This window comes from Mya arenaria, chromosome 4, assembly GCF_026914265.1.
Source record: "Mya arenaria isolate MELC-2E11 chromosome 4, ASM2691426v1".
Classification (NCBI taxonomy): domain Eukaryota; kingdom Metazoa; phylum Mollusca; class Bivalvia; order Myida; family Myidae; genus Mya; species Mya arenaria.
The window spans coordinates 61,140,881-61,168,089 of NC_069125.1; the positions used below are offsets into that span (position 1 = coordinate 61,140,881).

The 27,209-nt window shown below is 37.1% G+C and overlaps 2 protein-coding genes across 14 annotated transcripts in view; one reads left to right on the plus strand and one right to left on the minus strand.

The window, feature by feature from the left end:
- Positions 1–718: 718 nt before the first annotated feature.
- LOC128229841 (DNA polymerase delta catalytic subunit-like) lies at positions 719–13,827 on the minus strand. Its single transcript, XM_052941685.1, has 21 exons — positions 13,714–13,827; positions 13,116–13,222; positions 12,524–12,714; positions 11,236–11,408; positions 10,937–11,030; positions 10,190–10,358; positions 9,785–10,029; positions 9,350–9,516; positions 9,060–9,263; positions 7,705–7,857; positions 7,400–7,591; positions 6,264–6,449; positions 5,594–5,971; positions 5,085–5,222; positions 4,623–4,795; positions 3,788–3,940; positions 3,390–3,492; positions 2,852–2,984; positions 2,149–2,262; positions 1,690–1,840; positions 719–1,340 (listed from the first exon to the last, which is right to left on the minus strand). Exons 2-21 carry the CDS (start codon positions 13,196–13,198, stop codon positions 1,250–1,252), a joined length of 3,291 nt encoding a protein of 1,096 aa, XP_052797645.1. The 5' UTR covers positions 13,199–13,222; positions 13,714–13,827; the 3' UTR covers positions 719–1,249.
- Positions 13,799–27,209, plus strand: part of LOC128229840 (myotubularin-related protein 13-like) — a 48,094-nt gene continuing 34,683 nt past the window's right edge. For all 13 annotated transcript variants that reach the window (XM_052941671.1, XM_052941675.1, XM_052941673.1 and 10 more), the window contains exons 1-5: positions 13,799–13,941; positions 22,777–22,862; positions 24,609–24,863; positions 25,418–25,637; positions 26,013–26,145. In XM_052941671.1, coding sequence (XP_052797631.1) covers positions 13,887–13,941; positions 22,777–22,862; positions 24,609–24,863; positions 25,418–25,637; positions 26,013–26,145 — 749 coding nt within the window. In that variant the 5' untranslated portion in view covers positions 13,799–13,886. The remainder of the gene's footprint in view (positions 13,942–22,776; positions 22,863–24,608; positions 24,864–25,417; positions 25,638–26,012; positions 26,146–27,209) is intronic.

Sequence of the window (27,209 nt, forward strand, 5' to 3'; positions counted from 1 at the left end):
CATTTTATTTTATGAAATCGTTTTAAAATTTAATGGTTAAGCAAATATTGCCTCAGTTTTGACTGGAAATCAAGGCGCCTGTTTGAAATATGTAGTCCACTGGCCTACTATCTTTAATTATAAAGTCTATAAGACCTTAGCCCCCCCCCCCGGACAGATGTAATTGCATTCATGTATATGTTCATAAAGATTTATACAATTGAAATAACTTAGTGCACATAAATAGCCTGAAGACGGTGAACATTCACAAAATCATTATCAACCATACTAGCTACTTCATGTTCATCAAATGGTTCATGGAATACTTCACACAAGCAACAATACAAGCTTCTTCATGTTCATCAATGGTTTATGGAATATTTCACACAAGCAACCATACTGGCTTCTTTATGTTCATGGAATATTGCACACAAGCAACCATACTAGCTTCTTCATGTTCATCAAATGGTTCATGGAATATTGCAGGTACTCAAGTGACAGATTTGGTAAATCAAACATTTTTTACCTATTTAAATTTCAGCTGAATTTTAACTGATCTCCAGACCAGATATTGCACATCTTGTATTTCGAGATAATTTTCTGAATACTTAAGTGCTTTGATTACACTACAAATAGCAAGTCATGCTTTAAAACAATAGTTTATAAATCATAATCTTTTCATTTCCAATACTTTCAACAATATCACTTTCCACCAGAGTCTCAAAAAACAAGCAAAATAACCAATTGTAGATATTTATTGAGATACTTATTGTAAATTGATCTAGAATGATATAATTTCATTCCTAAACACACTATAAATGTCGGTAATCATTCAAATAATGTTCAGTCATTCAGACGTACACATGTACTACATTATAACACTTCTAACCTAACACATACAACTAATGGCTGCACTGTTTGCTGCTATTAAATACAGTCACACCAAATACAAACTATATACATTGAACACATTTGTGGCATAGTGCATGTTTTCCAGATATAATAATATACACAAATCTAAAACATCAGTCTTAATATTGTGACAAATATATCAACATCTAGATGGACTTTTTCCTTTAACATCCATATAGTCTCTATCAGTTTCACATAGCACTAATATACATGTAAGTCATATAAACACATTCACCACATCAACTATCTAATCTGACGACTTCTGTGTCCCCCATCCCCCAATTCCTGTACCCCTGTTGCCCCCTACATCTAGCCTGTGAGTCGTGGTGACAATGATGCCTGTGTTACCATGGATACATCACCACGCGCCAAACCTGTCCATCAGCTTGTCCTGGGTGGCCAAGTCCTTCTGTACCTTCTTACGCATGTAGAAGATTGGGCAGTCTCGACTGTAATGAAAAATATCCTTAATCCTTCTAATAGTCTGGCAAAGCAGGTGCAACACTCGTCTGTTTTAATAAGCTGTCAATTTATTGTCAATTATTATTTATTATTAGCCAACAAAGAGGCATAACTGCTGGAGTATTGTAACCAGAGTGATATGCATATTGTTATTGTAAAGTGACTTTATTTTTATGTCCCTTTGAAAAAAATATCAAATCGATCCCGTTTACTAAAGCTTGCACACATTTAGTTAACCCATCTGCCATTATAAATGACATCCCTACTGTTGCCATCTATTCATCACTAAAACCACCTAAATACCTATATTTCTCTGGAAAGCTCAATAATCAATACCTTGTACAGAGGACGTCCTCGTGTAGACTGCCCTGACAACGCTGACACTGTGTCCACAGGCGAGAAAACTTCTCCTCCAGGGCGTTGAATGTTGATATCTCCTTCTGGTAGAGCTCTGACTCCCGTGTCTTACAGTGTTTACACACCGCACCTGGATAGCGGGGTATGTGAGTTGGCTTTAACATGCATCATCATCTCATGTCCATGCAAAGTTTTGAAACAATACTATAGGTTTGTATGACATCTAAATTACTTTTAGATCCAATTCTTTTATTGATTTTTCTATAGGCAGACAATTTATTAAACAATTCATCAACATCCAATTCTTTAAACTACTGACATTTATCACTTTTATATTGTTTGTAAATGTAAATATTATGTTTATATTTATTTTCAGATTTGTTTTCATGATTATACCCACCATTAGTTTCATTCTTACTCTTACTCTTCTTTACTTACTATCATCGTCGAGCGGCACCTTGCAGCCGATACAGGAGCTTTTTTTCTTGGCGAATGACATCAGTCCCCCAACCTTGGAGGCCACCAGTGTCTTTGTTCGCGTGTGCTCGCCCTCTGTGCATAAAACAACACTTATTTGAAAATGGTACTCCAGAAAATGCTATGACTATATTAGAGACAGTAATGTATGGCAAAACTAGACAAGCTAGAAGAGGTCATATAAGTTGTAATAAAATGATCAAGTGACATTGAAAGTGATAACTGAGATATTTCAACTACATGTACTTTTGAGTCTTACAAAATTACACCAGAACGTTCCTTAAATTCGACACTTTGTTGGCATTTAAACTTCATTTAAACTTAAGTGATTTAAGTATTGAAGTAGTTTATGCAAAACGTCAGTTTAATCATTTTAATTAAAAAGTAGTCTAAATTTACTTTCAATACAGGTAATCTATCTTATTAGTATAGCCTTAAAGCCATTGCTTACTGACATGATAGACGATGACGAAGACAGGCAATAACAATAGCTAAACAGATGCATTTTGTCTTGAGTGAAAAATATCTTAGAAAGTAGATCTACTAATATGAAGGGTATCAGTTGTAAAAAAATAATTATACATCCTCTGACCAAAGAATGTATGAAATTGTTCATCATATCACCACCACTGTTCAAGAAACTGTCATGTACACATGTACTTACTGAGCAGTACAGACTCTGCCCGCTTCTCCCCAAGGATTGGCTCGAATATCCTCATAAGGGGCTTGGAGAGCTGGTTGTCAAGGTAGTATTGAGTGTCAATAGGGACGTTGTTCTCCAGCACGTAGATCGGGTCCTGGGAGGAACATGTACAATTAGATAATGAATAAACTCACATATTTGTGTAAGTGATCACAAAACTTTACAACAACAAATTTCCTGTCTCAAGGCCCATTTTCATCCTTTCATCGATTTTTAAAACAATTGACCAAATTATTTGTTTATAAATATATATTTTTATATTTGGTAAATATAAAATTACTATGTGCCTTTCAAAGCTATATGATATTTAAAGAACGAGAGCCTTGTCTGTGGGTGCATAAAGCTCTTTATTTTTAGCAAGAACTTCCTGCAAATTAAACAAACAAGAGCTTACGATGAATCTGATGATAATAGCTCGCAATGTATTAGCTTCAAATGACGATGAATTGGATAATGTATCATACAGTAACATTAAGAATTTCTCCTACAACAAACCAACCTCAGATTTAAGATAAGCAGCAGTTTTCTTGCCGGCAGCGATGATGACGTAGGGCACTCTGTCTCCCAGCTGTGGGGCACTACCAGGGTCTCTTTTCTTCATCCTGGAATATATCACCTAGAGAGTTATTTGATAGTCTTAACAAAACACACTGCATTCAAATCACCCTTCTTAAAGAAGTTCTTTTCAAACAATATTACAGGTTAAATGGAAACAACTTGACTGCCTTTGAGCCACAATGAAATGACTCAGCTCAAAGGCTGGAGACGGGTAGAATCTCTTTTGAACCAATAGAAAGTCCAATGATATAGACACCATGGACTTGTACTTCTCTAGAAATTATACAATGCAAAACAGTATGGACCTTCAGTAACTGTTATATCCACACAAATGACCACCTGTTAGCAAGCTCCACATGGGCCTGTTTTCCAGCATACTGGTCATCTGTCTTGGTGAGTTCCTTCGTGATGATGAGGTTGGAGATGTCTATACGGTTACACAGAAGGTCTGAGATCATGTTCTTGGCATATTCTACTCCTCCTTCTGGGTTCCTGTGAAATAAACAAGAATATTTCAAACAAATTACAAGTACAAACACAGAAGATAATTAATATTCCTGCCTTACATGTATGAAACAAGCAACATAAAGATTTAGGTTTTATGATTAAACATTGGCATGTCAAGAGTATAAGCTGTTGATACATGTCTGTCAAAGAGTATAAATTGTAAAAACATACCTGTTCACAAATATATATTGTCCAACAGATCGTGTCAATGAGTATAATCTGTAGATACAAACCTGTCAATGTGGATAAGCTGTAGATACATACCTGTCATTGAGTATAAGCTGCAGATACATACCTGTCAATGAGGATAATCTGTAGATACATACCTGTGAAAGAGGATAGTCTGTAGATACATACCTGTGAAAGAGGATAGTCTGTAGATACATACCTGTCAATGAGGATAATCTGTAGATACATACCTGTCAATGAGGATAATCTGTAGATACATACCTGTCAATGAGGATAATCTGTAGATACATACCTGTCAATGAGGATAATCTGTAGATACATACCTGTCAATGAGGATAATCTGTAGATACATACCTGTGAAAGAGGATAGTCTGTAGATACATACCTGTGAAAGAGGATTGTCTGTAGATACATACCTGTGAAAGAGGATAGTCTGTAGGTACATACCTGTCAATGAGGATAATCTGTAGATACATACCTGTCAATGAGGATAAGCTGCAGACACTGATTGATGAGGTTGGAAACAAGGGGACAGTTATCCCGGCGGACAGTCTCTAGACCCTTACAGTCCATCTTGTCATATTTATTGGGGTTAGTCCAGTACAGCCCGGCGTAACGCTTCTTGTTGATCAGCAGGTATGGAAAATACACCTGAAACAATAATATAACCATATGAAGAGTTAATGATCCTATTGTAACATCATTTCATTATCTGTATTGAAACACTTAAATACTATAACTATATACACAAAGTCACATGTATATAAAATGGATATGAAACTTTGTCTTTGATTTGGATTAAACTTAAATTCAGTACCTATAGCTTTTTTGTATGTCTAAAAATTGACCAAAGATTGGGCTGCTTTTAACTCTTGCGTATTTTTAATACTAGCACTAATTTTGCTTTCAACTTATGACAACTATCATGCTAAGCCTGTACCTTTTCAAATTCCAGTTTAATTGGTTTGACAAACTTGTCAGAAATGAAATCAGCTGCCTCCTTTCCAAGCTTCATGGCATCTGCCACTGTCTCCACGCCAAACTTGCACATCACAGAGTCGGTGTCTCCATAGATTACCTGTATGAAAACAGGGTTATGTTTGCCATTGTTCTAGATTATTGGTCCATTGTAAATTAATATCAAGTCAAATGCTTTAAAGGTGGTTAAAAACGTCATTCTTGTTCAATATTTGTGTTAGAATGTCAGAGCCCAGTTGACCAGAGCCAGAGCCTGCTATTAACCCTCGGGGAACAGGCAACTGCCTATGTGACATGAAACAAGCTGGAGTGATGAGCATTGTTTATCTTCCTGGAAATGCATTAGAAACAAATTGATTTTGATATTAAATTGGACCAGAACTTTGTGTTTCTTTTGCCATCAATGCCTTGTTATGTGAAGACTGATGAAGCAGGATCATGACAAAAAGAGAACAACATTAAGTCCCATACCTTAGCATCATGTTTATATCCATTTTCTATTGTGTATGTCTCCTCCACATAGTTCTTGGTTTGTTCAATCATCATTCTGCCAAAGGCGGTTACACTTTGCGAGATCTCCAGGCAAGGCAACTTGCCAACCTGTGCCCCGGTAAAGCCATACACAGAGTTAGCACTGATTTTCAACGCCAACTGCCGGCCATCCAACACCTTCTGCTTGAAAGGATCAGTCTCATTCTTCAAGTCTGCCTTTGCTTTCTTTCTTGCTCCTAGAAGATTCTCTAAAATCTCCGGTAGCAGACCTTTTCTGACATCAGCCTTGACAAACAGGTTATTAGATGGAGTCTTGATGTACTGGTCTGGTGTCAGTTTTTCATTGTTAATAGCAGCCTGTGAATAAAATTACAGATGAAACTATTTTTCTTGGTAACCCAAGACCATTGCTGGCATACCACTGTACAACATCATAGACAAAATGGATAGGAAGATAGCAGACTCTGTTAACATGAGTTAATGACAGAGAGTGGGGCCTCTTTCCTCCAATTTGTACACATTTTATACATTTGGGCCATATTCAATTCTAAATTCTACCTCTCGACAACATTTTAAAGTGTACTTTACTTTTTTTTATCTATGCCTATGATTTGTTGTAGTGACTGCCCGATACATGTTAACCCCTCACCTGTGTAAGAAGTGTGGTGTAGCAGAGGTTATGTGCCATCATAATGGAGGGGTACAGGGAGGAGAAGTCGAGGGTGGCGATCGGCAGGTTGTAGTAGCCCTTGTTGGGCTCAATCACCGTAGCTCCCTCATATTCATCACCAGGGTCTATCTTCTGAGCTGGGATCAACAGGTCCTGCTCCTTTGCCTATTGAGACAAAGTTAGATTTGAAATGTAATTTAAGATCACTACATCTCTTAATGACATTGATGCCATTCTTTCAAAGACACATAGAAGACCTCATGATCTGCACAATACTGATTTTTTTTTCCAAAAGATATGACTATCAATACAGAAACAAACAATAGTTGTCACTGTAATTGATGAATGCCCCCGCTATGGTATGCAAGTGCGATGCAAAGGTTATTTAGAAAGGGGAAAAAGGAGCAATGAAATGAGTGGATAAAGAAGGAATATTTATGAACAAGTGGAATATATTAAAACATTAATTACCTCTTATTGATGTTTTTAAATATCACATGAGACCCATGCATGGTCACTGAGATATAATAGTGTTGTTGCTGGTCTAATGCCAACTAAACCAGAGAGGTACATGTTATGGTCAAGACAAGAACCTAATACATGGGTTGGTGTGTGAGAATACTGGTAAAATCCTTTTTCTGTGAGCATCGTGCATATTGGTGGCATTGGATGGGCATCGCATTTTGGGGGTAGGGACACACAACATATTGTCTTGATATGTCAAACACATGTGGCAAGTAATTTTAAAATCTGTTTAAAAGAGAAAGTTACAGCCCAAACGACCATCTAAACTCTATCCTTTATATGCAGCATTTCATTGTGAACAAACATTAAGTTTGACCCTGACCTTAGAGGTAGGAATACAGGTCTTGCATGCAACATGTCGTCTTGGTATGTCAAACACACGTGGCAAGTAAATCTAAAATCTGTCCATATAAGAGAAAGAAATTGAGCCAGATGCTCGGACAGAAAAACTGTGTGATTTTAATATGCATAAATTGTCTTTACAAAACAGGAGATAAATTAAAAGCTGCACATTTTGTCTTTTTCTAACTTGTTCAATTTTACAAGTTATGCAAATAGATCAAAGAGGAAAACAACATCACTTGACCTACCTTTCTGAGAAGCTGTGATATGACTTTGATCTGCTGTCCGCGCGAGAGAAGGTATGTGAGAGGCACTCCTGTTACACGCGCCATCTCCATATAGTTTATAACACACATCAGCTTGTCCAGCAGTCGCAGCGGCAAGATTGCGTCCTTCAAGCAATACACAGCCAGTCTACGCCTCGTCTGATCATTACCATGCTGTAGTAAAAAAGTATTATAATTATAATGGACATTCGTTACTGTTCTGTTATGTGTTACAAATAAGCATCAGCTGCAATATTAATGCATGAAATAAGCCAATGCCGTCCAACCTGTAGGTCTGTGATGATGGAGTGGTGCACGTCCTCCTTCTGTTCCTGCAGGAAGTGGAAGGAGACTGCGTTCAGGGAGTATGAGCGTAGCTTGTAGTCACGGAACAGAATCTGAAGAAGGTCAAGCTGCACGCGACCCTCGATGTTGATCACCTGTAGTGTACATGAGGAGTGTGAATTAAGAATGGTCAAAACATAAGCCAGGTTGTGTTTGCTTAGCAACATTCCATTAAAAAGCACTTTAATTTTATTTTTACCTTCAAAAATACATTTTAAAAGTATACAGTGAACTAGCCTTCAGTCATCTCCTGTTATACATAAAGATGTAAAAATGTTTTCACCATTGACTTCACATCGGACCAAATATCTTACAATATTATGTTTTTTATGTGTGCAATAGCTGAATACCTCATATGGCGCCTGGACAGAAGAAGGGTTAAATAATGTGTTTTGAAATTACAACATGTCATGAGCATACAATGTGGAAAAATGAACATCATTCTGCATATGTTACGTCAGCTTTACTTATATTTTTCTGATCGTTTTTCTTAATAATTAAAGGGACATAACTCATGTTAGACAAAGTGAAGTGAAATAACAAATTGCAGATTTCATTTCCCATGTTGACCAACAATCCTTTGAAGTTACATACATGTAATTGCAATACCATTTGAGATACATGAGAAACCCCGAGAGTTTTCAGACCATTTTTCTAATTAGGGTCATCACTATTGTTACACAAAGAGGAATGCCACAGAATTCAAAGGTGATCATCATTGGTATGAAGTTCCATGTGGGTGACATACTTAAGTAGCTACATGAGGAACAATATCTCAGATCATTTTTCATTTTAATTAAAGGGCCCCATCATTCTCATTACAGATACAATGAAATGTGACTGAAATTGCATGGGCACTATTTTCCAAGCTGATCACAATTGTTCATACGCAACTCCAATATAGCCATCAGGTATATCCAATATAGCCATCAGATATATCCAATATAGCCATCAGATATATCCAATATAGCCATCAGATATATCCAATATAACCATGAGATATATCTAATATAGCCATCAGATATATCCAATATAGCCATCAGATATATCCAATATAACCATGAGATATATCCAGTATAGCCATCAGATATATCCAATATAGCCATCAGATATATCCAATATAGCCATCAGATCTATCCAATATAACCATGAGATATATCCAATATAGCCATCAGATATATCCAATATAGCCATCAGATATATCCAATATAACCATGAGATATATCCAATATAGCCATCAGATATATTCAATATAGCCATCAGATATATCTATCTGGGGAAACAATGCTTCATTTACCTTATTTTCTCGTTTCCCCATCTGTTTACTCTGTATGGTAGACTCCTTGATGATTGACCTTACATCTTTGATGCGGCCCAGGTAGGTGAAATTCTCCACCTTAAGATGGTTGGCTCGATTTATCAGGTATGGCATGTCAAAGTTCTGGATGTTGTACCCAGTAATGATATCAGCATCCACCTCTCGAACAAACGCTGCCCATTTCTGAAGATTAAAAATTCATTTTACACCGTAAATGTATCTTTTTAAATATTTTATCCAAATGCAATATTTGTGGTTATTGAACTTACAGAGAGCAGTTCCTTTTCAGTCATATATGAGAGAACTTGTGAGCCAATGACAGGAGCGCAGGTGTTGAGAGTGAACACGTTACGTATGAAGGGGGCGTGTTCCCCCTGTTTCACCACCATATTGGCAATCTGGATCACTGGGTCCTTTTCAGGCTCAGGGAACACACCTGTGTACAAGACATACATGTATACAGGTGAAAAAAAATCATTAAAACAGTGATTTCAAATTATTGCAGGTACAGTTATTTTTTTCACAAATAAAAATGTCAGTTTTGGTAAAAAAAATTGTTAACAAGCATAGTTACTGAAGTTAGTAAAGGGCAGCAATTTGAATGCCTCTTGTACCATAACAAAACTCTCTTACTACCACTGTACATATAGGAGCTTAAATGTGTGTAAATTCATGAAGCACACCTTTTTTCACCTAGTACCTACCTTTTCTGCCAGCACACTCAATATCATAGCTGAGGATCCTGAAGGGTGCGACCTTGGACCACTCCCCCTCTGGCATGTGAGAAATGAAGTCCTTCCACGAGATGTCCACCTCGATCTGACAGCGGGACTTAAGCGGGGGATTCCGTGGCTCTGCAGGGTTTGCATTTTCCTTCTCGCGCATGTGGTACTTGCCTGCTGGCAGCTCGATCCAGTTACAACCCACCACATTGCTGTCTACCATAAACCTGAGGACAAAGGATACCTGATAATACACTATGATTCTTGAATTGCATATGAATCACTATTTAATATCTATCCTTTCATATTACAATTTATTTACACACATACTTTATCAGTAAACTAAGTATTAATGCAAACAGTATAAAGATTACTATAAAAAGGTACCTGATTTCAAAGTCAATGTTTGTCTCATATCCCTGAAATCCATGCTGGCCATGACCTGGGCAATTAAATCCCTGTTCCAGCAGTCTCTTGGCCGGAGCGATCAGACGGGGAATTGCCACCGTGATTTTGATGAATGGAATCTTTCTGTTACCATGGTAACCACAAATATCTGTAAGTGGTAAGAAAGACTTCATGTGTACAAGTATAAGTACTTTAATTGAGGTTGTGAAATAAAATGGGTATGTGCACTTTACAGGTAGGTACACGTACATGTAAAAGTTGGAGTTGGGTCTACAAGTTTTTGCAAAATTTCACTTCAAACCTGTACTTGAACGGAAGAGGTTATCAGCCAGTTAATGCATGCTACTTTAGGACATTCCTCATCTTAGTTTGCTATGGTATGTGCCTACATGCAATTGCACTGGTCCTATTTCAAAAATAATTTGTAATTGCCTTCCACATTAGTTTGGTCAATGTGTTCTATTTCAGATACCTTCAATTTATTTTGCTTGCGGATAACCCCTTACATTGTACTAAAATGCTTCCTGATTTTCTAATAAATCGCTTTCCTTTTTCAATTTATAGTACATGTACATGCCATTCAAAGCTTGTAAAATGCACACATCAGACATGCCTGGATGAGTTAGTACACAACTACATACCTGTACAAGAAGTCTTTTATTACCTCTCAAATATTAAGCAAGTTTATTCTCTGAGGGTATTTTGAGTACTAGAAACAGCTCTTACTTTCTTTTAAGACCAAGTCCACAGCCAATATAGCTTGTTCAATGCCCTCTTTATTCGATCTGAGATCTCCCTTGACTGCTGTATTTAATGCAATCTGGAAGAGAACAAATAAAATTAAGACTTGAACATCTTCAAGGTGCAATTCCATTTATTTATCAATTTCTCAGTAGTTTCAACACAAAATAATAATAATACCATTGCTGTTACTTTCTATGAATGGTGAATAGCATCAAATGAATGACACTCACCAAATCTACAACCATATAAGATGCATGAACGATCAAGTAAGTAACACAAACCAGGAATGGTTTACAGAGGTCATCACTGAATCCTGGATAGGCAGGGACAAAAAAGTATGGCTGAAAGCCGTGAATGTGAGCTGCTACACTGTGGCCCTCCATGGTCACCCCAAACATGCGGATCACAGGAGTGGGACCTCGGGTGCACCCAGGCATGCCTGGCATGTGCTGACCTAGGGAAAAAATAATGTAAATTTCCTTTGAAAAAATGTCACAATTGAATCTAATTTTTACCATGCCATTGGCAAGCCCATTTATTACTTGGACATTTTGACGATTAACTCTGAAAGTGCCTAGATGTACTAGGCACTGATGATTTGAAATGATTTCATACCCTTGCAATAAACAAATGAGTAGATTGCTGTGGCCATTTCCTTGGATTCTGACACGAAAGTAGGCTATTGACAACCATTTCGTTATGATTCATACTTTTTTTTAAAGTAACTGGCTTGACCGAAGTGTTTGTTTTCTGCCGTTATGACAGTTATGATCGAACAAATGTGCCCCCTTCCGAATTACTTCATAGTATTGTCATTTTCTTCGCAACTAGATTGTCGATAACAAATTCAAATAGTTTAAGCCGAGTCCCAAACAAATGGTTAATGTGGGAGCTGCATTTAAGCCAGAATTTACTTTTTAACAAATTGTATTTTGCAGCAGTAAAAAGTACTTTCCACTGACCCATTTCACACTGGTCTGACCTTATTTTTTACACAAAATGACCCATATTCACACTGGTCATAGTTAACCTGCTAAGTAATATTCTGACTGAGTTTTGTGAAGGTAATGCTTGTATAAACACTCATCACTGTTGAATATATAAAAGGATAAGAAACTCTTTTTAAAACATAAAATTGAGTCTTAATATTTGACCAAGTGATCTAGTTTTTGACCAGAAATAACCCATATTCACATTGGACTTAGTGCTGACAAATATTTTGCGGATGTTTCATAAAGATCAGATTATGACACAGAAACCTTTGTTAATGAAGAATTGTTAATGACACCCAAAACCCGCCCTTCGCCAACCTTTAACCTGTAATTGTTTGATGAAAGATACAGCTAAATATAATGACAGTACATATTAAATAAATAATAATTAAATATGTTAAAAAATATACATGTGTTTTATATGATTTTGTCCCATTTGTTCTCTTGTAGTTAAAATTTCTAAACTTTCCAGACAAACCTTGTACATTTTAAGTGTAACTTGGTAAAATCATAAAATCCCAATAAATGTTAATTATATTCATTCCCAATTTCATGACACTGTAAAATGAACAAGTACCTATATAATGGTCAAGGTCAATCTGCTGGAATGTGATTGTGTCATTGCTTGAGTCGAGGCCAGTGACAGGTGGGCGGGCCCATTTTGTGCTGGTCAACTTCTCGTCAGGACCTGGAACTCGTGCCTCCATTTCAAAGTCGTCCATCATCGCCAGCTCAGCCTCAAAGTCTGCCTCGTCCTCATCTTCCGTTCTAAATAATAAATTAAGAGATTTTAGTTTCAATATTTAAAGTACATCATTCAAACTTTTAAGTGACCAATTATAAAATACATGTAACATTGTGACCTTCCTATTGTTTAATACAGCAACACTGATTCAGGAAATCAACATACTGTTCAATAGTGTAACTGTGTTTGAACATAAATATGCTTGTTTGAATTTCCTGCTTTTTGCATGAATGTTATGAACATTTAGGAAAAGGATAAGTGTTTGTATTTTTTCCAAAATCAACTTCCCAAAGTAAACTAATGGAAATGTCACAGACTTGGCAGATGTAATCCATCCTTGGTTTGTTTAATTTTTATGTTTTTGTTTTCAGCTGCATTTTATTTTTACATTTTATGTATTTCCCAGTTTATGTTATAAACTTACTTAGCCCGTTTCAGTGGTGGGCCACCCTGACTTGGCTTATTCGTGGCCATGCTTCCTTTCCCAGTGAATTTCTTTCGGTCCATTTGCCGTTTTCAGTTCAAAACCACCTGTTAAAAAAACAGTACATTTAATATACATTTTTTTCTGATGAAATTTAATTTTGTGGCATACCTAGGAGGCAAGGCGTGCCTGGTGTTAGGCTCAAACCCAGGACAGTCGGAACAAAAGCATGGCGCTCTAACCAACTGAGCTCACCCGGAGTCTGTATCCCACACACATTACATAAATTTCATCTAAAATTTCTAGAGTCAGGTTTATAGTTTCGGCAGTCTAGGTTTCAACGACCAAGGGGCACAGCTCGGGGCACAGCTCTGTTTCTTTCAACTTCTAGGGTGTGTGCAATAATATCTCACCTGAACAGTAGCCACTGGTAGAGTGATACCTCACTACCTGGCTGTGTATAGTCCTGAGCCAAAGACTCCAAGAACAATAAAAAAATGTGTTTACGTAGAGCAAATAATGTTCATCACATCATCTAAAAATCATCAGTGTCAGTGAAAATACTGCAAAGTGATACGTGAAAAGTGTGTACCATTACCTGTAAATTCGAAAGGAATTAAGAAACCTGATGAGATAAACAGAAAATAAATTCCGCGAAAACTTCTACATTGCGATTATTACAATTAGTTTTTATTTTGCGACTCCGCATGAGTAATTCGAGTAACGAAAATGGCTACCACTTAGCAAGTTGGATTTTTGGATTTATTTGTGATGTCGCGACTGGCAGATTATTTTGTAATTGTTGGATATGATCACGAAAAAGAAAGTAAGTTTGATTCAGAGCGTAATCAATTGTTTGCATGAAGAAACCTTGTTTCAATATTTGACAGGTGTCAGTTTCGTACTCATCGATATTCGTACCATGCCAATTTCAGATTTACTTTCTTCTGTACAATTTTCTGAACTAAGTTCATGAGCGATCGTCTCAGTGCATCTTTCAGCGTATTTTTCCATTTTAAGTCGCATCATTGAGCCTCAATTTTGTTAATTCTTAACTGTAGATAGAACTCTCAAATTTGGGAAGATGACAGAATTCTCAAATTTGGGACGATGGCCCTCTACCAATTTCTGTCATGTATGATTTAGTAAACTATTCAAGTAATATTAAAGTAGTATTTAGTGCAAAAGTCAGGTGCTATTAAGTGCAAACACCTTAATACTTGTTATTCTCTCAAAATATTATACTCATTTACATGTTTTATTATGCAGTGTTAAACACTTAAGCTTTTGCACAGGAATCAAAAGACCACCAGACTTACTTATGCAGTACATTTTAGGAGTTCATATCATAATTATTGTGTCCGGCAATGGAAGAAAACTCATGCAGAAATAGGAAAATATTTAAACACAAGCAGTCAGTTGGATTTAATTTTAAATGAACTTTTACGAAACTATAAAGAATGCCTTGAATTGATATGGTTCAAGGTTATTGATTTTGGACAGCAAACACCTGTAATCCCTTGGCCTTTGTCAACATAAAACTTATAGTTCATAGGTTTAATGAACAGTTTTGTATGACCTATATTTTGCAAGACCTCTGTTCTCACCCTCTCACCCATTGACTGATAATATGAATTGAACTTCCTAAACTATTTTTTTCCAAATGTCAAAGTCATGGCTAGGTAATGACTTAGTACAATGACATCTAGCAATTCAGGGCTGTCTTTTAGGGCTTTTGGAATTGGCCCAGAGCACTTCGATACCCTTCCAGTTTTCAATGACACCGATGCAGTAACTAAGTAAATTACATTTTCATATAATCAATTGCATTAACATTAGTAATAACTCAATTGTAATGACAGCATGTTGCAAGTAATTTTTTTATATCTTAGATAATTTTCCTTGATAATAAAGGACAACCTAAAGGGCAACTTTGACACAGTATGTAGAAGAATAAATACTGAGGGCAGGGAATGGGGCTGAACTGAGGTCAAGACATGTTTAGAAAAACAACCCTGAGCATGAGTGCTTTGCATATTTGTCTGCAGAACAATTTTTTGAAAATCCATATTATTAGTGTTGTTAGGTTTTAGAAAATAAATTTATCTAGAAAATAGAGTGTTATGAACAACAATTACTGGTAATTTGTTCTACAATGAAAAGTACACATAATAAAATGTACATGTATCTTGTACTTTCTTGGTAGCCTAAAGTATTAAAACTTTTTTAATGTTTAAGTAGATACACCTGTTGATTTATTAGGTACATGCAGTCTAGTAGTTAGGTATTTCCTAAACTACAAACTCTGGCTAAAACTATGGAAGGCATTACATTTGGTGGGCTGTGTTTTCTATGATTAGATAATAAATGGCTTATCATATTTGGTTGAACAGATTCACATTCTGTTTTACTTATAAGACAGAGTAAGCAAGGGTTGGGGCATAATAATATTACATGTATTTAAGTCATTTTGGGTACATTTGATAAAATTTTCAAATAGTAATTATGTTGCTGTTTACAACATTTTTTTATCTTTTAATTGTTATGCATGTTGAAAGCAAACATGCAACAGAGTAAACAAAAATTAACCCATATATTTTACAGCAGCCACATCTGTTACATGAGTACTGGTTCTATTGATCACATTCCAATGAGACAATTTATCAGACAGAGGGAAGTAAAATGTCTATAACCAAGTGTTAATTTGGTTAATGGTAGTTCATGCCACTAATATAGAATCTCTGGAAGAGTCAGACCAATTTTATGAATATTTTCTGTGGATTTAGAGGGGTCAGAGAGTCAATATTGGTTTAGCAAGAGTCTGGTCTGAAGGCTAGTAAATCCCATGGATGTGTGGAATCCTCCCTCATACATAGCAACTTCATGGCCAGTTATTAATGACTCCATACATTTGGTGGAATCATTGCCCATGGTGGAATAATCCAGTATGGGATAATGGGAGGATTTATTGCTGCAATGATCTGCCTCATTTGTGGCTCAGTCCCTTCTGGCAGTTCTACTTTTTTGAATGGATTGAAGTGTCTGTTTTGGTTTCAATCAGCTCACCATGGTTTCCTCTTCAGATTTGTAGCACACTATTCATGTATTGACCTTATCTTGATTGAAAAGATTGGTACAATATATATTCATGACCTGATCATATGATAAAATACTTTTGTTGCCGTTTTATGTAATTAAGATAATGAACAATCTTGCTATTGTCTTTATCAGATTTGATTTGTAAAGTTTCAATTACAAATGTACATAGTCACAATTATGTTATGGTAGGGTTTGATGTAGATGTAGAATTGGAAAGCTTGATGGAGTGCCTCTATTCGCTGTGCAACTTAAATGCAATCATGATTTTATTGATCCTCTGTTAGATTCAGCTCTTTCACTACAAAGTGATACAATTAATGTAACATCTTGATTATTCACTTTCAAGCTAGTATTCCCATCAGATTGAGTTTATTGTGTATTCCACAATGTACCAGTAGGTAAGACAAGAGATAGTGGAACACATGTTACAACAGGTTCTATCTGTGCAGCATCTTTGATACCAGAATTTACCTGGAGCATGGTGGCTTCACAGACAATCTCTCTTTACATTTTGTTTGTTTCTGGAGTCTGAATACAGTGATTACTGTCATTTAAAGGGTTCTGTAATATTCAATTGCATTTTAATTTGAAAGACAATTTTTGCTGTTTTAAAGGTTTCAATAATTGCAATATTAGGTTGTGAAACATCCCACCATCAATTTGGAGCAGTGTGCAACAGACCAAAATGAAATGCACTGATATTGAGATAACTTTAAACTTATACAATTCTACATGCATTATTTACTTTTGACAATAACAAATACATTATTTATGAAATTTTGTAAATTTATATTAACATTTGACAATTAGGTACATGTAATGAAGACAGATTGCAGTAGAAGTATAACCATATTGTTTTTAGATGGTGTTTCAAGGATGTTTTATATGATTGATGCACCTAACAAATTTACAAATTAGGAGAATTAGCCTTCTATCTTATTTTGCATTGAAAATACTGCATATCATGTATGGTATATCATGTATATGAATGTCTTTTGACATTTTTTGACAGTTTAGTATTCTGTTACTACTAATTTCTGTGTATCAGTTATAGTTAGATGTTGTAGCCTAACACTGGACCATGATGATAATCCTGCCATGGGCAGACAGTAGTTGGGTGCTGTAACCTAATACTTGACCACTGATGATAATCCTGCCATGTGAAGACAGTAGTTCGGTGCTGTAGCCTAACACTGGACCATGATGATAATCCTGCCATGTGAAGGCAGTAGTTGGGTGTTGTAGCCTAACACTGGACCACTGATGATAATCCTGCCATGTGAAGACAGTAGTTGGGTGTTGTAGCCTAACACTGGACCATGATGATAATCCTGCCATGTGAAGGCAGTAGTTGGGTGCTGTAGTCTAACACTGGACCACTGATGATAATCCTGCCATGTGAAGACAGTAGTTGGGTGTTGTAGCCTAACACTGGACCATGATGATAATCCTGCCATGTGCAGACAGTAGTTGGGTACTGTAGTCTAACACTGGACCACTGATGATAATCCTGCCTTGTGAAGACAGTAGTTGGGTACTGTAGTCTAACACTGGACCACTGATGATAATCCTGCCATGTGAAGGCAGTAGTTGGGTGCTGTAGCCCAACACTGGACCATGATGATAATCCTACCATGTGAAGACAGTACTTGGGTGCTGTAGTCTAACACTTGACCACTGATGATAATCCTGCCATGTGAAGGCAGTAGTTGGGTGCTGTAGTCTAACACTGGACCACTGATGATAATCCTGCCATGTGCAGACAGTAGTTGGGTACTATAGCCTAACACCGGACCCCTGATGATAATTAATCCTGCCATGTGAAGGCAGTAGTTGGATACTGTAACCTAACACTGGACCACTAATGATATTCCTGCCATGTGAAGGCAGTAGTTGGGTGTTGTAGCCTAACACTGGACCACTGATGATAATCCTGCCATGTGAAGACAGTAGTTGGGTACTGTAGTCTAACACTGGACCACTGATGATAATCCTGCCATGTGAAGACAGTAGTTGGGTACTGTAGCCTAACACTGGACCATGATGATAATCCTGCCATGTGAAGACAGTAGTTGGGTGCTGTAGTCTAACACTGGACCATGATGATAATCCTGCCATGTGAAGACAGTAGTTAGGTGCTGTAGTCTAACACTGGACCACTGATGATAATCCTGCCATGTGCAGACAGTAGTTGGGTGCTGTAGTCTAACACTGGACCACTGATGATAATCCTGCCATGTGCAGACAGTAGTTGGGTACTGTAGCCTTACACTGGACCACTGATGATAATCCTGCCATGTGCAGACAGTAGTTGGGTACTATAGCCTCACACTGGACCCCTGATGATAATTAATCCTGCCATGTGAAGGCAGTAGTTGGATACTGTAACCTAACACTGGACCACTGATGATAATCCTGCCATGTGAAGGCAGTAGTTGTGTGTTGTAGCCTAACACTGGACCACTGATGATAATCCTGCCATGTGAAGACAGTAGTTGGGTACTGTAGTCTAACACTGGACCACTGATGATAATCCTGCCATGTGAAGACAGTAGTTGGGTACTGTAGTCTAACACTGGACCACTGATGATAATCCTGCCATGTGCAGACAGTAGTTGGGTGTTGTAGCCTAACACTGGACCACTGATGATAATCCTGCCATGTGAAGACAGTAGTTGGGTACTGTAGTCTAACACTGGACCACTGATGATAATCCTGCCATGTGAAGACAGTAGTTGGGTACTGTAGTCTAACACTGGACCACTGATGATAATCCTGCCATGTGCAGACAGTAGTTGGGTGTTGTAGCCTAACACTGGACCACTGATGATAATCCTGCCATGTGCAGACAGTAGTTGGGTACTGTAGTCTTACACTGGACCACTGATGATAATCCTGCCATGGGCAGACAGTAGTTGGGTGTTGTAGCCTAACACTGGACCACTGATGATAATACTGTCATGTGAAGACAGCAGTTGGGTACTGTAGTCTAACACTGGACCACTGATGATAATCCTGCCATGTGAAGACAGTAGTTGGGTGTTGTAGCCTAACACTGGACCACTGATGATAATCCTGCCATGTGAAGACAGTAGTTGGGTGTTGTAGTCTAACACTGGACCACTGATGATAATCCTGCCATGTGAAGACAGTAGTTGGGTGCTGTAGTCTAACACTGGACCACTGATGATAATCCTGCCATGTGAAGACAGTAGTTGGGTGCTGTAGTCTAACACTGGACCACTGATGATAATCCTGCCATGTGAAGGCAGTAGTTGGGTGCTGTAGCCTAACACTTGGCCACTGATGATAATCCTGCCATGTGAAGACAGTAGTTGGGTGCTGTAGTCTAACACTGGACCACTGATGATAATACTGCCATGTGAAGACAGTAGTTGGATACTGTAACCTAACACTTGACCACTGATGATAATCCTGCCATGTGAAGGCAGTAGTTGGGTACTGTAGTCTTACACTGGACCACTGATGATAATCCTGCCATGTGAAGGCAGTAGTTGGATACTGTAGTCTAACACTGGACCACTGATGATAATACTGCCATGTGAAGACAGTAGTTGGGTACTGTAGTCTAACACTGGACCACTGATGATAATACTGCCATGTGAAGACAGTAGTTGGGTACTGTAGTCTTACACTGGACCACTGATGATAATACTGCCATGTGAAGACAGTAGTTGGGTACTGTAGTCTAACACTGGACCACTGATGATAATCCTGCCATGTGAAGGCAGTAGTTGGATACTGTAACCTAACACTGGACCACTGATGATAATACTGCCATGTGAAGACAGTAGTTGGGTACTGTAGTCTAACACTGGACCACTGATGATAATCCTGCCATGTGAAGGCAGTAGTTGGGTGCTGTAGCCCAACACTGGACCATGATGATAATCCTGCCATGTGAAGACAGTAGTTGGGTGCTGTAGTCTAACACTTGACCACTGATGATAATCCTGCCATGTGAAGGCAGTAGTTGGGTGCTGTAGTCTAACACTGGACCACTGATGATAATCCTGCCATGTGCAGACAGTAGTTGGGTACTATAGCCTAACACCGGACCCCTGATGATAAATAATCCTGCCATGTGAAGGCAGTAGTTGGATACTGTAACCTAACACTGGACCACTGATGATAATCCTGCCATGTGAAGGCAGTAGTTGGGTGTTGTAGCCTAACACTGGACCACTGATGATAATCCTGCCATGTGAAGACAGTAGTTGGGTACTGTAGTCTAACACTGGACCACTGATGATAATCCTACCATGTGAAGACAGTAGTTGGGTACTTTAGCCTATCACTGGACAATATTATAACCACAGCCAAATTGTGGGCTTAAAGGGACTGTACACCAAATTGGCACCAAAAAAGTTTTTTTCTGTTAAGAATCTCAGAACAATTATTTAATAGAATGTGTTACGCTTTGATATCATAATTGTAAAAAAAGTACCAAAATGTAAAAAAAAAATGTGTTGGAGACCAGGTTCGAACCCGTGTTGCCAAAATTGCAGTCCAGCAACGTATCCACTGAGCTACGGAGGCGTACTATAATCGGGTGACATAATTAAGCTATACACTAACACCTAACTTGGAAATTTCACGTGATAACACCGACTAGCCAATCACACATAAGGAATGAATTCTACTAGGTAGACATACCCAGTAATCTTTTTAATGGAAAAATACTAAATAACTGCTAAACTTAAATAAATTGTAAACTATGTGGTACTTCAGATACATGTAGTATTAGTTTCAATGCATTGTACACATTAATACCAAGTTTATGACAGTTTTCGACAATTTTCTTTTTTTCTTGCAAATTGATCATCTGGTGCACAGTTGCTTTAATACTCCTTTATGCTTTGTTGATTATTGAAATGCCCATTTTCATGACAAAAGACAATGGTGTTAACAATTAGATCATTCTGAATACATCAATAATCAAGTTTATTGTATCTGTTTCTTTAATTTTGCGAGGCCAGTCAATCAGATAACTCATTGAAAGTGAGTATGCCATTACCCATAGGCCACTTATACAATATTGACTCAATGGTCCAAAACAAGTTTCCTTTATTAAAAAAACCCACAAGTCCATTGATTTACATGAATCCTGAAGTTAGTTAATTATCTGCCTCTGAATGGTAATGACGGCATAAGTGAGTTTGTCCTTAAAAAATGCATTGTTTACATTCCAGAATAAATTTGTTTGGATCTGTGAACCAATGTTAAATTTCATAGAAATCTTGAGGTTATTATGTTCTAACTGTGACAATTATTCAAATGTCCAAAAACTGTAATTTATTTTAGCTAAAGTAACATGACTGTGTACAGTTAGACAGTCATGGCAATGTTAGTTTATGTGTATTTCTGTTTTTAAATGTGAACCTATTGATTGTAGTAACACTTAAGATAGTTGAGATACTGCTGTCTTTAATTAGTATATATTGGTGCATTGTTTTATGTGGTAATGTGTGGGGAGATGACATTATTTCCCTATACAACAGTGCAACATTTAATCAAGTTTGAACCTAGTCCGTTTGGTAAACAAACATTAGATTGTGGTTCTTAAATCACTGGCATTTAACCTCTCATCCTTGAACCATGTTTGGAATGTGGTCAGTTATAACAAAGGAGATTGTGAATCTGTCCTGACCCCATGCTACTTAAATTGATCACAAAATGTGATGGAAGGAAACACAAAATAGTCATAGGAATCTAACTCATGAATATTTTATTTCCCTGATGATTTGCCACTTTGAAAGCCTACATGTGTATGGGGAGGGGTATAATATTGAAGGTGTTTGGGTTCAGCTGTGCATGAACATATTTGGGCAGTGCATGGTTTGTGAAGTCCAGAGGCCTTCATGACTTTCTCTGAACTGACCAAATGATCACCAATTGCAAATATGAAATAGTCAAAGTTTATGTCTACACTAATTATTTGCAAATTTTCTTGTGATAATCCAAATAAAATGTTATAAAATAGAGCTTGAAAGACAATGAATGTTGTATAATTTTAGCTGTTTGAACAGGGTTTGCTTCAATGACGTCACTTTTTTCATCAACGCCACATGCATTTTCCCGCAGTAAAATGTCATTTGACCAATCGCCAATGTCTTTTTTGTAAGATCAGAGGTTGTCTGAAGATTTTGTGTTCATCAGAATATGAATCCAACTGAAAGGATATGGGTTCATCTAAGGAATTGCAAAAGGGGTGTAAATATATTTGATTTTGAAATTTGTTCAAATTTTATAGACAAAAAGTTCAATTTGAAATTGTACATGTATGATGTATGGACCAAATTATGTCCACTGAAATTCAAGTTACATAAATGTACAACTGTTCTTTTGATGTTGTGTGCAATGGAAAGTGCATACTTAAATAAATGGTAAAGGTATTTCTAGTGAAACACAACATAATTTACATGTATCTACCCTAGCATTTGATCGTTTGTTCATGGAATCATGAAATATATCATAACATAGATGGAACACTAGTCCAGCTGCCCAAGTATGTTTCATGGTGGCTGTTTTCTGTTTTTAGGAAGTGGAAGCAGCTGCGGTAAAATCCTGCAGAGGTTCCCAAGAACAGACTGGCCCGACTGCCCATTCACTCCAGGAATAGAACTGGTATGGAGGGTCTTGTGCCTGCTTATTTTTTATGAAGATAATCTGACTATTAGATAGTTGTACTTGTGGAGATGGTTGAGGTATTGCCCTAACTCAAAGGCTTTTGAAGATATTACCTTGAAACCTTGTACACTTGTTATAATTGTGAATATGCATAATAGGTATAGCCAGGCACATAGCTAGGAAAATAATGATTGCATAAAAGACATGCCTTGGCATCCTATTGTAATGCGTATGTTAGAAATCATGTGTTGAAATTAGGGATATCAATGGAAACTCTATATAAGGCCCCAAAAAAAATACCTGTGTTTCCGGTAACCCGACCCATCCTATTTTTTCCTCGCCCACCCTAATATTTCTTTAAATATATCGTTATTATTTTCGTTGTTTGTCTTTCAATGTCCCCGGAGAATATACTTTCATTCCAGATTATGTATTACCGAGACGGGAAAACAAAATGGCGGAGGGCAGCGAACTCTGTCCGATATCTTAAAATTGGCAAACGCATGTTTACGGTCAAAACACATGGTTGATCCCCTGAGACATATTTTGATGTCTTTTTAATGAAAATATTTTTAATTATAGTTTGCGGTGTTATTTATCCATATCCATGTCCACTTACTTTTTTACAATTAGGCTTTGCGTACATCATGCAGGCTTCTTACGATTAGGCTTTGCGAATTCATGCAGGCTAACTGCCAGGTTCCAATACACATTTCATTAATCGTTATATTAATTTATCAATGGTTATTTATTTCGCCTAATTTAAGTCCCATCAACTGAAATCCAAACAAAAACATGCGAAAGATAATAACACATTTATTGGAATGTCTCGGATGCAGATCAAATGGTACAATTTGTGAGGTCACAGCACGAGCGGTGATAAGATCAAAGGCGCGTGGCTATTTTTTGTATCTAATTCGGTCAGTCAGATACCGTATGATCCCATTTGATTGCCAGGATTTCGCCTAGGCTGGTACGAAAATACCATACGATTGAAAAAATAATAATCAATAATTATCGTTTGGGAATCTTAAAACAATGACCGAAATGTTTGAATTCACTATAAATATGAATGATACTTTGATTGTAGTATTGTACGAAAATAAGATATATAAAATAAATCCATATCCGCGTTTACATGTTCTTTTATTAACCTACCTCCACTTAAAGGCCTAGTTTAAGGAGCTCACAGTTGACAAGAAAATCGGCGATTTTTCTCAAACAAATTAAAAATTTAGTTGATAATTGACTGTTTGGCTAGAACATTATCACAGATTTGTTGAAATTTAAGAGAGCTGGATTTTTCCTAAAAAACGATCACGACTTGTACACAGTATTGTATACAAAGAAACACTAGATTTCATGGGCAAAATTGGCGGGAAAATACGGTAGTCGAAGGTAAGGAAATGATTTCAGACATAAAACAATGCTGTTTTATCAGACTTTTTGTAAATTAGGAAATGCGTAGATATAACATAATTGATCTGATGCAACAGAAATTTGCATCATATGGAAAGTGTAAAAAAAAAAAATCCCGACCTACCGACCCTATTTTTTTCCGTCATGTTACTGGAAACACAGGTATTTTTTTTTTTGGCTTAAGCTTCAAGTACTTGAGTTTGTTACATTTTTGTACAAGAGAAGACATATAATATAATTGTTTAGACTGACATGGTTCAGTTGAGTATTAAACAGATATGAGTTTTTTTGTTCTATAAATGTATATTTGTTCTACCTTTATAGTTCTGCCAGCCGACAGGATGGGTGCTCTCCAGCCAGCGACAACAGCCCACGTTCTTCGTGTCCGTCCTCACAGACATCGACGCCGACAGACACTACAGTGCCTGTCTCACTTTCTACGAGCCCGTTGCAAGGACGACAAAGCCTGATGACGAAGACCTTGACGACCCCGACGTGATCATTCCCCATCACTCACAGATGTTCGCCCCCAAGAGTCTTGTACTCATCACCAGACATTTTTATTTTGACACATTTAGAGTAAGCTGTGCTTTTTGTTTTATGAATAATTGATAGGAGTAAATATTTAGGGTTTAAGCTAGAGGGTTGTGGAAGGATGCTACACCCTGTCCTTTTTTGGTAGCACCAATGGAGACCAGCATCTGGTGCCTCTTGCCTTCAAAGAATTAATGGCTTAAGATAATCAAATATTTTTTTTGTTTCGCTTAAAATTTGAAATATAATTATGAATTCAAACAAACATTACATATTCAGTAGTTGGAACCTAATATTACTTCAAATAAGCATGTACTTTTTAACATTTTCTATGGAAATCATGATGCTTTAAATATTCACTGCCCGATACAATATGCTCTTTTGTCCCTCAGCACCCTGTCCCTTTTTTGCAGCATCCTTTCCTTTTTAAAACCTGGCTAAAAACCTAGAATAAATATCGAAATTGAAGAGAAAACTAACTTAAAAGTGTTTAATGTAAAACTTTCTGCAAGAAAAAATGGCTGTTATATTTAATGATATTCCTGATTACAGTCAGTCCAAGTATTTTTATCCATGAAGCAATTTCTGTACTATTTCAGAATTGTCTCGGTATCATCTACACTGCATACATGGACCACCTGCCAGTGGAGATGGAGACACTGGTGGGGAACATCCTTGGCTGTGTACATAGCCCGCCTCCTGGGGGCCCCCAGTACCGGTTCTCAATCGGGGCTGGGGACCGACAGGCCCTTCAGCCCCCTCTCTGCTCCACCATACCCTCCACACACGATGCTGTAGCCCTGCTGTTTGACCAGCTGGGTATGAAATAGAATAATAAATTTTTAGCACATGTATGGTTTGCTTCATATAAATTAAAAGTAAAACTTTATATTCTTTCATTTACACCAATGCATCAGGTATATGTACATTGACTGCAATATATTTTAATTTTACTGCACAAAACAAGCTTTTTCATTTTTATTGGTTTTCACTTTGAGGTTGTTTGTCGTACAAAAACTGTAATGATTTAAGTTGATTGTACTCTTTTAACAGTGTATGACAAAATGATTGAGTGATTACTTGCTACAAATTACTGAAATAAATGCAGACAAAACATTAAAGTGAAAAAGTAAAACACAAAAACAAGTTCAATTGGTTTTACAATGATATCAGTTGTTATATTGCTGTTTTCAGGTGTACAAAATGTGATCAATGTGTACGCCTTGTCATTGACGGACCACAAAATTCTCTTCCACTCACAGAGCTTCATCCGACTAACAGAGGCCAGTCATGCTCTAGTCTCTTTGCAGTACCCTCTCAAATACACGTACGTAATTCTACCTTTTTAGGTCTCCAATCGTGAATTTAAATGCATGTCCATCTTGTGACTTGTTCATATCTGTTGAAATATCTTTCCGAAGTATCATTTAAAAAAAAACATTCCCACCAACACTTTTCAATTGGTGCTTATGTTTCCAAAGGTATATTGTTTCATTTGTGAAATTGTCCGAAAGAAGGCTTCAATTTTTTACCAAGTCTTTAACGAAAATCAGGTTATTACAATGGGGATGTCATTGGGCGGAAGGGTGGGTGGGCTTTCACTCAGGCAGGGGTCAATGATAAATAGTAATAAAAGCTGGTAGCTAATGTGAAAAGCTGGCTTGGGATTGAATTTGAGGGGGCTGGGGCCAATGTCAAGGTCACTGTTACTAAAAATAGAAAAATGGTTTCCACCCTAGAAATTAGGTATCTTATGTGAAAGGCTGGCTTGGGATTGCTTTTGAGTGGGGTAAGTGTGACCAAGGTCAAGATCACTGTTTCTAAAAATAGAAAAATGGTAACCACCCAACAACTTTTATTAGAATTGATGGAAACAAAACACATAAGAAACTTAACCAATCTGTATCTTAAAACACATTTTGACTTTCTAACATTGAAACTACACTTTTGAGTGAACAAACCAAATTCTTCAACTCGTGCTTGGTATCAATTTTTTTTATCAATCCCAGCTATATAAAGTGCAGATTTTACATAAGCCGAGAGCATTTTACCAGTACAGGGCTTGTGGGCTATTGCTAGTTCAACCTCTGCTCCTGTTTGTATTGCATGTCAAAAGCAAGTACCATATTTGATTTGATTTTATAAAAGGAATACCAACAAGGAAAAAATATTTCAGCAGTAAAATGCCTGGAACAGCTGTGTTTCTCTTCCAAGTTTCACTCATCTTTTCCTGACAGTATGTTTGAATTTATTTGGCGTTCATTGCTAGATCCAGTGAGATAGGCCCATCTAGTTGAGAGAATACAACTTTCCATGCAGGGATATCTGAAAATTAAGACATATTATAGATGATTAATTGCCAGTTTCTTAGCTTCGTAATTAAATCATCAT

What these genes read in the sequence shown, in the direction of transcription:
- LOC128229841 (XM_052941685.1), bottom strand. Translation starts at nt 13,198, where the DNA reads ATGGACCGAAAGAAATTCACTGGGAAAGGAAGCATGGCCACGAATAAG. An exon ending in AACATTGACTTTGAAATCAG is followed by an intron (nt 10,030 to 10,189) that starts GTACCTTTTTAT and finishes CTTTGTCCTCAG; the next exon opens with GTTTATGGTAGACAGCAATG. An exon ending in GATATAAACATGATGCTAAG is followed by an intron (nt 5,223 to 5,593) that starts GTATGGGACTTA and finishes GTTTTCATACAG; the next exon opens with GTAATCTATGGAGACACCGA.